At 30.4% G+C, this 11,833-nt stretch overlaps 1 protein-coding gene across 1 annotated transcript; it reads right to left on the bottom strand.

The window, feature by feature from the left end:
* Positions 1 to 2,783: 2,783 nt before the first annotated feature.
* On the bottom strand, positions 2,784 to 6,846 carry LOC106769304 (transcription factor EGL1). The gene is made up of 8 exons (XM_014654873.2): positions 6,361 to 6,846; positions 5,744 to 5,998; positions 5,508 to 5,604; positions 5,323 to 5,337; positions 4,885 to 4,941; positions 3,946 to 4,791; positions 3,422 to 3,862; positions 2,784 to 3,303 (listed from the first exon to the last, which is right to left on the bottom strand). Exons 1-8 carry the CDS (start codon positions 6,456 to 6,458, stop codon positions 3,232 to 3,234), a joined length of 1,881 nt encoding a protein of 626 aa, XP_014510359.1. The 5' UTR covers positions 6,459 to 6,846; the 3' UTR covers positions 2,784 to 3,231.
* Between the last annotated feature and the right edge of the window lie 4,987 nt (positions 6,847 to 11,833).

Genomic DNA, 11,833 nt, shown 5'->3' with positions numbered 1-11,833 from the left:
ACCACACACAAGGTTAATCTGTTGGGACCTCATGCACTTCTCACCACACACACACACACACACACACACACACACACACACACACACACACACACACACACACATATATATATATATATATATATATATATATATATATATATCATTCTACTCTACCTGAGGTTGAATGGTCATTGGAGCAACATGATAAAACTATAGAATATTCCCAAAAGATCCATGGAATTACACCAACACATATATCATACTCATCATCATCACATTTTCATACATGAATAAACACCATACACACTTTGACACGCATGAAGTATATTGTAATTTTATTTCAAATAGCCATGGAATAACAAAAGCTCAAACATACATAATGGCGCTCAAAAGTGACGTCAAACACTAGTTCTTTTCAAAAGGTGATGTTCAGGGGCACTCTTGGCGCTCAACGCCATTCTTCTCGCAAAAAGACTCGCTCAACGAAACCCTCCAGTCGCTAAGTGTCCTATAACAAAATTGCTCCAAACCTGTAGTAAAACATGACCCTCATTGGTATCATACTACCACTCAGTAAATCATTCACATTTATGCACGTTTAGCGATACAAGGCTAACGTTCAGCGGCCTGAAACTAAAATGCTCTCATATTCTATTAAAGACACTGATTGGATAAAAGTGGAAAGCTTGCCTCAAGAATCATCCTAACGGTCTTCGATCTTCAAATAGAAGAATGAATGTTAAAAAATCTAGAAAGAAAGAAAAGAACATTAAAAGAAAAGAATTAGTTTTTTTTTTTTTAAATTATTGAAATGAAATATATTTAAAAAAAATACGAAAGTGAATAACTGTATTAAAATGACACAATTTTCTATGAAAAAGTAACGTTAATAAGACACAATTTTAGTTTATAACATTTTTAAAGTTAAAATTATGACAAATTAATATAATTTCAGTTTAGAATATCTTAAATTAAAATTGTATTAATTTAATATGATTTTAACTTAAAAAATGTTTTGAATTAAAATATTATCATTTTAATACAATTTCTTCGTATTGAAGTTATGTTATATTGACAAAACTTACTTAATTTTATTATATTTTTTAAAATATTTATATTTTAATAATTTTGAAAACGTACCATTTTTATGCTTTTTGACGTTATTTTATCATTAAAATGGAATTAAGTCCTATCCAATATAAAAAGGTATAAACTACTTAGGATATTTTTTTTATATGAAGAAGGAAATCAAGTCATGAGATTCTATGGTAGATTCCTGGAATAAATTTCAAATGCGACGTAAGAGGTATTACTTCATTTTCAATTAATGAATATTTCAATTTAATTTATAGATTGAATCATAACATCTTTATTTTTCTAAAACTTATTTATTAGTTACATCATCTCATTAATTTTTTTTTATAAATTACGTATAATTTTAAAATTAATATAATAAATGTAACATCCTAACTATGTCATAGTAGAATATGAGAGAAAAATAGACGTAAATGTGACTTAAGAACTAGACTGCATAATCATTACGAGTGAGAATATGCAATTTTCAAATCATACACATCACTGTATATTTCTCAACATAAGAAATGTATCCCCATCAATTGATAACTTGACATTTTCATATCAAAATCAATTACCAGACTATGTCTTTTCATATTGAATTAAAACATTTTTTTTTTACTTTCTAAACATTTTTTTTTATCTATTTATAATAATATAAGCTTTTATTTATATTTTTTTTAATTAAACTGCATATAAAAATTCATTATGAGGACGTTTAACTTGGGAAGTTATTACTTCTTAAATTATAGACATCAAATAGATTAATTTTAAATGCATGGATTTCTTAAATTACCGTGTTTCCATATGAGTTCTTCAAAATTTGTACTAACCATATTAGCTTTTCATTAAATTTAAATAGTGTCGTCATATTATTAGTTCTTATAAACTTAATCATAAAAAAAAAAAAAATATTAGTTTATCTATCAATACAGTCGCTCAGCATTCTAAAATTAAGGTCTAAATCAGTAGTTAAAAACGTATCCAGGAATATAATTTACTAAACTAAATCATTAGAAATTAATTTAATTGTGAAAATTTTCAAAGATGGAAGGCCTAATTTGATAATCAAAGTTTACTTAGTGACACATGCATCAAATCTAAATTGACGATTTACTCTTAAAATAATACATTTGGCCAAATAAAATTGAAACGCAGGGTGGCTCCACCACCCCTTTTTATGATCTGTTCAAGCGTGGATCCGTCAAAATCCAGCAAAGTACTTCTTTAATCTCTGAATATTAAAAAGCATAAACAAGATTATACTACTGTAAACTTAATTTGTCAGAGACTAAGTGTGATTAGGGAATAAACAAATAAAAATGAATGAAGTGGTTGGTGAAAACATGAACTTAGTCAATTTATATCCACTGGTTGGTTATAGTATTTTATTATAAAGAAGAGTCTATACGTTGAATCCTTCTACTATTTTATCACCCTCTGCAATTTTGAGTGTCTAATCAGAAATGGAAGGAAAATCACTAAAAGCAATGCTATCACATGTTAATAAGGTGGAAAGAAAATAGTGAAAGATGTTAAAGAAATTAATAATAAACATAAACAGTGATTTGATAGAAAAAGACTTTCACCTGTTAAAATATTATTATTAATGTGTCGGCAATTCTACTATTCATTCATGTTTGTTCTAGTTTTAGTGGGATACAAGTTGAGCATGTGTGAGTCTCTATACATTTCTTGGATCACAGAAAATATAAATTCGCTGTGACTGAGAAATCCATAAACAAATTCTGAATTACTGATTCATGGTAGAAATATAGTTGTTCTTTTAGTTAGAACACTAAGAAAATTATATAGGTTAATGGTTCATTTTCAACTTTAAGCATCGCTCTGAAGGCTATCATAATTAATAATGGACCTCTCTCTCTCTCTCTATCGGTATTTAGTCATTGGTCAACCAGTGTGATGCCAAAGGAGCTAATGACATTACATGAATCTAGTCAGCTAAGCCTACCTAACCATTTACAAGTGCCAAAAAGTCCACGTTGCATCACCATGAGTTAAGGTATAGCCGAAAGAGTGAGACCACATCTTCCTTTCGTGAAAAATCTTCAAAAAGATATTCTATTTTGACTCCTTTGATCTCATGAATTCTGTATGCAGTGGCAAGAGCTGAATTGAACACCACCATGGTTTAAGGTAAAGAGAATAAAAAAATCAGAACTTCGAAGCCACTTTTTGAAGTGCTTGTTTGATTCTTTTGGTTGTTGCAATGGTTGCTCCTGTGAGCTGAAAATAGAAGGATGACCAATTTTAGAAAAAGGAAATTTAGGGGCCTACGAAACTATCATTTCATAGCTAGTTATGCTCTGCTGAATCATAATAGTATAAAACCATAAGTGCTCACCACAGATTTAATGGTCAGATAAAGATTTCCATCAGCCTCTGTTGACTGAACCGAATTAAAATCTATACTGAGACTATTAACTGCTTCCATAATTTCTAGTAGCCTCCCTGATCTTGAGGGGCACTTCATTTCGATCACAATTTCATTGTCACTAGTTCTCACAGTAATATCATTAGCATAACTTCCTTTCAAAGCATCTGAATTAATCTCTTTTCCTGTCTCATCAACGCCACAGACCTTTCTCTTTTTTACAACTGATTTCTTTCCATTGTTGTTTTTGCTAAAATAATGATCAGAAGTCCTTTCTACCATATCTTGAGGTGATCTTCTAGTTCCCGGCTCCATATTTGCTATCCCTCTTTGAACTTCCAACTCTTTTATCCTTTTCTCAAGCTTTTTAAGGTATTCAATTGCATCATCAAGTATTGAAACTTTGTCATCCTGAAAGAATTGTACACTTCATTAATTTCAGCAATAAGTGACAATAATCAAGCAAATAAATGCACCAGTGAAATATATATTACCTTACTGATCGAAGGGACCATTGACCTAAGGGTTAAAAACCTTTCATTTAGTTTTGCTCTTCTCCTTCTTTCTGACATTACGTGGTTCATGCCAATTTCATCAGTCTCTAGTCTCATTCCCTCCTTATAGTCATTTTCTTCTTGAGACTCATGCAGACCATCCATGTGCATTTGAGGAACTTCAAACAATACCTTCTTCAATAACTTCTGTGAAGTTCCTGATCTTGGCCATTGGCAATCCGTTGCCCTTTCTGGCCTCCAACAAACAAAGCTTGATTCCTGATGAAACTTTTGTGAATGCATTTTCATGAGTAACTGATCAGAGGTTTTTAAAAGGTCAGACAGAACTCTCTGATAATGCCAATCATCACCTCGAGGTTCCACTAGCGTCATCTTTGGGTTGTTGCACTTTTGAATATCTCGGGCAAAAGGGTCAGAAGGGTTGTTACACTTGGGTGCAGAAGGAATATTCTCAGGACTGGCAAAAGTTTGTGATATACAGTCGCTGGAATTCATGGAGTTATGGACACAGTTACTTATCTCATCATCCATAACTTGCCAGCTTTGGACTTGAGAAGTGCCACTGGTTATCCTTTCAACCATGAAAGTTTCATCCAGTGGTTGATTGGCTTGGAATGCATTCGAACTACCATCAGGAGAGGTTTTGCTGGCTATTTCATACCCAATTTCTGGAAATGATTCAACATTATTATCAAATGCTACATAAGCAAGATCTTCCTGGTTCCTTGATTTCAATGTAGTTCCTGACTTTATAGGATCGTTGACATGCAAATTATTCAAGAAAGAAGTTTTAATCCGCTCAATTAGACTGAAATCTTCTGAGACCTTCACACGAAGAACAAGTTTCAGTAACATGATTATTTTGGTGAATAACAAAACAGTAATATTAGTTAATGACAGATGAAGGTGAAAACTTACATGTTCAGTGGTACCTAGCTCAATAACTCCTTCCATAACCGGAAAACACACGACCGTCTGAAAGTTGAGATCGAGGAAACAAATTACACAGTGCATTGATTAGTCTTTGCCTACTAAATTTGGCACAAATTAGTTTCAGAGTCTTATATTTAAAATCTTAGTTACTTGTGTTGAAGAAAACTACGTGCATGGAACAAGTCACAAAATTTTAGAGAGTAAACTACAGGTTTACTTCTATGCTTTGAAACTATAATAGATACCATTGCAGCAGTGGCCGGATCAAACACTCTGGAGTGGTTTCAAAAGGAAAATCTATTCTAAGTTCTAACAAATCTAAATTTCTCTACATCATATTTGGTGGCACTGAACTAACTGTTAATTACACATAAAATATTATAAAAACAAGGACGATTAAGTAAATAAAAAACAAGATAGTACCTCGATGGATGCACTCTGAGCATGAGAGAATTGCCACAGGTTTATTCATGGAACAAAAACCAAACAAAGAAGAAAATTCAGATTTTGTCATTTCAAGCATGGTAGACAGCCAGAGTGCAATAATTTGAGATTTAACCAAAAGCAGAAGAATGACAGAACAAGTCAAATCAAGAAAATGATTCCACCTTTGCGAGCAGAGAACGACTAAAAACTTTACAGTCAGCGGAATGCGCATTGTTGAGCCAAATGGATTGACCCTTTGCCAGAGCTCTTCCTGGTAACCTGCCGGCACACAAAGATTTAAATAACTAAGATTCACTAACCCTTGAGATTACAAATCAGTAAAAAACCCGATTTTGGGAACATATCTTGATGATCCAAATCATGAAAGAAAGAAAAATAGGGGAGATTTACTATTTACCCTTGGCCAATGTTGAATACGAAGGACATGCAAACCAAGTAATACCACTCAGCATCTGTGAGATCTTCTGGGGAGAGTGCTGCCGAAGGCCGTTTGCTCTGTGGGGTGATTTCTGTAGTTTTGAGGGATTTGAATAGCTCTCGCAGCTGCTCGCTCCTCTGCAACCCTATTTGGTCAGAATTAAGTTCCACCCCTTGACTTGTTTTCCTTGTCTTAATGTCTCCATTGTAATACCCTTCCCCCCATCTCAACACCCTGTCAGAAACCAAAAATTGAATACTACCCCCAAACCAACTGCCTCACAAGCAATAATACAAGAAATGCAACAGTAGATTCAGAACTTCAAATTGCCATTTAGTCAACCATACACCATAGACGAGAAAACATGGATAGGTTACAATTGTTTGTTTATTTACTTATTATCTCGTATTAACATAACCCAAAGTACACAGGAAAAAGATGCATCCTATCCTGAGGCTCAACCATGGCAGGCTCAACCATGGCAAATTTTGTATGTATTGGAGAAAGCAAAATATTGAAGAAGGAGAAAAATCAAAGTCAAACAATTCAAAATAGAACAGAGTAAGCAAACATGAATAGAATAATTGGTTTGGTACCCGGGTTGGGTGGTTGAATCAGTCCAGAGAATTGCATAGCTCCATTGGATGCTTCTCACAGACAAAGCAAGTTGTTTCTTCATGTTCTCTGGCACCATTTTTCTGGCTTTGCAGAGTAGACACAACTTGTCTCATACAGATTAAAATTACTGAATGAACACCACACAAGAAACCTGCAGTGTTATGCGATAAGATGGCAAAAGAAAGTTTGTTTCTTAGACTTGTCTACCTCTCTCTCTCTCTCCATCTCTTGATTTATTTACTTCCTTGCCATGACCCTTGTTTCCCTGACTAGAAAACCTTGTCATAATATTCAACTATTAAAAACAAAACAACCAGGGTGTATGATAGGAGTTGAACATGAGAGAAGAGCACATCCACTGTACATTGGGTAGGAGATTCTGAGGGTTTAAACAACACCACAAGTAATTGATTTTAACATGGGAATCCTAATGTTGTCCCTACATTCCCATCAATGGTAATCATTTTTCTGATAAAGATTTCACTGTCCTATCTGGTTTAATCGATAAATAGATTTGCACTATATTAAATCTCTAAATACCCTTTTTTTAGTCTGATTTTGTAGAAAGAACAGTAATTATTAGGATCTAAGCACTTATAAAAAGCCAAATTACAAATACATACCAACAACCAAGAGAAATAGATAATTGAAGTCAAAGACACCAAACATGTAGTCCACAAACAGGGTTTGTTGGAGCGCCACAAGATAGGTAGATAGTAGTACTGTGCCTCAAAAAGTGCGGTGTCGCAGATGTTGACTCGAGAAAGAGAGTGACCATGGCAGTGTTGCTATTATTATGTACACAAAAATGTGCACAAGGAACTCAGACTTTATGTTATGATATGACTGAATTTTTAATTAAGCCAATCCCACTTTCATTGTTTTATATAAGTTTAATTATGTTTTAAATGTCTTATAAATTTGGATTTTTTTCGCTTGAGTTTTTATCAAAAAAAATTTGTTTATTATTAAAAATGTTTATATTTTTAAATTGAATTTGTATTGATTAATTTTTATGTTAATTGGATAAAATAATTATCATTTTTTATCCTAATTTAAGTGTTAAAAAGATATAAGATTTTATGATCAATATAAAAAATAATGTTATAATTAATATAAAATGATAAATAATTTTTATTGTTTGATAAAGTTGTTATTTGATTTTCATGTTATCACTTAGATTCTTGTTTTTTTTTGGATCCACTGTTTGTGTATGTGTTTGATGATAGATGTGTGACTAAATAGTTCATTTGTTTCCAGTTATTTGTGATAATTTAGAAGAATCAATTATGGTGGAAAGCGAATCGATTCTTCCCTATTTACAAGAAGAAGGAAATATTGTGGATGATGATAGAATTGGTTATGGGGTTGTTTAGAACAGATTTGAAACCCTTGGAATCGATTATGTGTTTCTATGGAACCAATTATGTGCTTGTCAAAGTCATATTTTGTTTCATTCATGACGATGAAATTAGTTCTATGGCAGTGTTGGTAGGTATGACTATAATCCATTATGATAAAATAACATGATACTCGAATCGATTCTATTGTCATATAAATCTTCTTGAAATCGATTATGGTGGCATTTTTTGTGTATATAATATGTGATGTGTTATTTTGTAGGTATGAAGTCTTAGACATCCTCAACAATGGTAATTGGTGGTGGTTTATGGTGAAGAAGTTCTGGTCCGTATTATTATGTTTGAAGAAAGCTCTTAGTTTGTGTTAGTTAAATAAGGTGGTGATATGGAGTATTCTACTTCTTGGTTGTTAGTCTTCAGTGGGTTAGAGTTGTTAATTTTAAATTTAAAGTAATATGTTAATTGTTAATTTAATTTGATATAACAATAATTATTTATTAATCATATATAATTTAATCATAATGATTTAATTGGTTAAATTAGTACATGTAATTAATTCCATTACTTGGTAAATTAATTTCGTGGAAGTTATAAAACCATTTGGTAAATTCATTCATATTAATTTTGTTGTATATTTTGCAATTTAATAGAATTAAATTCAATTATTGTAGTATTTTTAGTATGTACAATTTCAATTAGATCGTTTATATATTTTAATTTAAATTAATTTAGGTAAAAAAATATATATTAATCATACTTTAGTTAAATTAAATTTAAATAATGGATAAATCATAATTTCATGTTAATTTTCTAAATATATAATTTTATTAGGAATTTAAACTTCATGATTAAACCTTACTTGCATGACAAAATGATTAGGAACAAAGGAAGTTTAAATGTCAATGACAAATTCTTACATTAAGTTCTTGTTCATGTATTGTCACATCAAGTGCAAATTTTGTTAAATTAACTCGTGAAAACATATTTTTGTTGTGGTGTTTGAAAAATAATACTATCATCAACTAATCATGTCATATTATGCAAGACATAGTAAAATGCAAGAACAACAACATGTCTCTTCTGTACACAATGTTGATTACGAGAATACATGTGTTCTTTGAAGTGGACATACGTTATGCATTGGAATGAAATCATTAAAAAAGATTGTCCAAATTGGATATTGTTAATGTAGATGACATTTGACAACATAGAAGGATATAGGAGGATGCAAATGCAAATGATGATAATGAAAACACTCCAAATATTGTGGAAGATGTTGCTAATGTTAGACCACAATCACAAATTCAACAACAAATGGTAGAGCCAAATGAAAATGACACATTTAACCAACTATGGACATAATTGATAACATTTAGAATAACTTTTTCAAGTTGACATTGATTGTGAAGCAAAAATTTGATAACACTTACATAAGATTTGAATTTAAAATTGATTTTGATTTTAATTATCATAGATAACTTTTGTTTCAAAATTAACCCAATTTCTTGAAGAAACACATATCATAATTTATTACAAACTTAATTTTAATCCAAAACAATTTGTTACGAACTTAAGACTATATCAATCAAAAAATTATATATATATATATATATATATATATATATATATATAATATTTAAAATTCAATTCTTAAAAAATCAATATGTTGATAAAAAACAAATAATATATGAGAAAAAAATAATATTAATAAAAAATTACATAAAACATGGTCATAAAAAGGACAGAACAAGTATATATCTCTCTCAACGTTGATGTTTATTATAAAAAGGATTTTAATCCTAATGTTAAAAAAGTTGAAAATAAAAACAATAAAAAGTATGACAAAAGAACAAATGAAAAACGTGAAAGATATGGAAAAAAATAGTTTGCAAGATAATAATTATTTAAATCATAAAAACTTATTTACAAATGTAATTTGTTAGTAATTTGAATTCTATAATAAAGAAAATTCATAATTAAAATTCAAATATAAACATATTAAAATCTATAGACGATTTTTTTATTTACAAAAAAATTATAAATTCTGAGTAAATATCTTATTCTTAAAAATATATTATGTAAGAATATTATAGTTGATATTTAGTAATTTAAAATTTAAATAAAGAGATGAAAACAAATAAAATACGATAAGAGATATATTAAAAATAAAGTAACCTGGATGTATTAATAAAAGATACTCTTCTTTTCCTATGGAATATACTTTCCTACATCTCTTCTAATAAGCAAACCTAACTTAAGAAGTAAAATATCATTTTCACGTGCTAATTTAATATTGTTGAATTTTCAACCAAACCCACACAATGAAACTGTTTGAAAAATCACCCAAAGACTTGTGCCACTGTGATACGCGTCTCGGTCTAGTGGGATTTTGAAAAATAAAATAATAATACTTATATTATAAACTTGTAATTAAATTTGTTTATTTTTCACCATTTTTAATAACATTTTTAATACAATCCATATTTTTTAATTTGATTTTATTAATCAATACTTTATACTATTTATTGACGTTTTCATTTATTTTAATTTATCTCATTGCGCAAAATCTTAAATCAAAGGAAAAAGTATCCATTTTCTTTGTAAACCATACCCTACATTGACAATAATAGTTCTCTCCCTTTTTCATTATGAATGCTTTGTACTTTTCAATCTTTATTTTTTGTTCTTGTCATTACTTCTAAACGAATATTTTTGTATAAATTAATTTCAACATTTAATATTTTAGTTAGTTACAAAACTACCACCACATTATTTTTAACAATGGTTCCATAATAATCGTATTTGATTAATTATTTGAATACAGCGTGGGGACGAGATCGATTATTTTCAATATAAAATTCCAAAATAATAGTCTATTGGTGTTATCTGAGTCCTTCTTTTTAATATTTTTATATCATATTTTGATGTTTAAGTTAATAACTTGTTATCTGAGTCTATTGGAATCAATTCCTAATAATGCAATAAATACAATTATCTACTTTATTATTTTACATTTATATTTATAAATTTTGAAATCAACTTTTAAATAAAATTAACTTAATCACGACTCAAAAAGTGATAAATACAATTTACTTGTTCAATTTGCAACACAATTAACTAGACATTCGACCGATCGATCTCTCGCTTTCTAGTAAGAATAATTATGTAACAAAGGCGTTGGTTGTTCAGTTGACTGTAGATAAAGAAGTTGAAAATATTAACCGCCCAATAGAGTTGTCAAAACGGGTCACCCGGTCCGACCCGGCCCGACCCACCACGGGTTGGTCACTTAGTGAGTCAACTCAACCCGACTTATTTATTAGCAGGCCAAAAAAATTTGAACCCAATCCGACCCACCACGGATTGGCTCACTGGCTCACTTAATTACAAGTTTTTTAAATAAAAAAAAATTACAAACTTTTTATAATTCAAATATAAACAAATTTCACTCTCAACATGAGTGTTTAAATAATTTTGAAAATAAGAAACTTAAATAATTTTTTCAAGCAAAATAAATATAATAAATATTTTTTTTATAAAATTAAAATTAAATTTTAATAAAATAAAATTAGGTAGGTGGTTTAGTGGGCCAACCCGGCCCACCACGAGTTTAACCCGCATGAGTCGGGTTTAAATGAGCTAGGTTGAAATCTGTCTCGCATAAAAAGATACAATTTTTTCAAACCCAACCCTACCCAAACCCGTGACGGGCCAGGTTGGCCCGCGAGTTGTAATCCATTTTGGCAGTTCTACTTAAAGTTGTCAAAACGGGTAACCCGACTCGACCGGCTCGGCTCACCACGGGTTGGTCACTTAGTGAGCCAACCCAACCCAACTCATTTATTAGCGAGCCAGGAAAATCTGAACCCGGCTCGACCCACCACGGGTTGGTAAGTAAACGAGTTGACTCACTAGCTCATTTAATTACAATTTTTTTAAAATAAAAAAATTACAAACTTTTTATATTCAAATTTAAACAAATTTCACTCCCAAAAAATGATGTTAAATTGAAGACAATTCAAAATAATAATAAAAAGTACAATATAATCCAAATGTCATCCAAAAACAAACACAAAAAAATATGGTCCTT

This window comes from Vigna radiata, chromosome 7, assembly GCF_000741045.1.
Source record: "Vigna radiata var. radiata cultivar VC1973A chromosome 7, Vradiata_ver6, whole genome shotgun sequence".
In the NCBI taxonomy this organism is placed as follows: Eukaryota; Viridiplantae; Streptophyta; class Magnoliopsida; order Fabales; family Fabaceae; genus Vigna; species Vigna radiata.
Note: the sequence above shows the minus strand (reverse complement) of the source record. Positions and strands in the feature narration are given on the sequence as shown.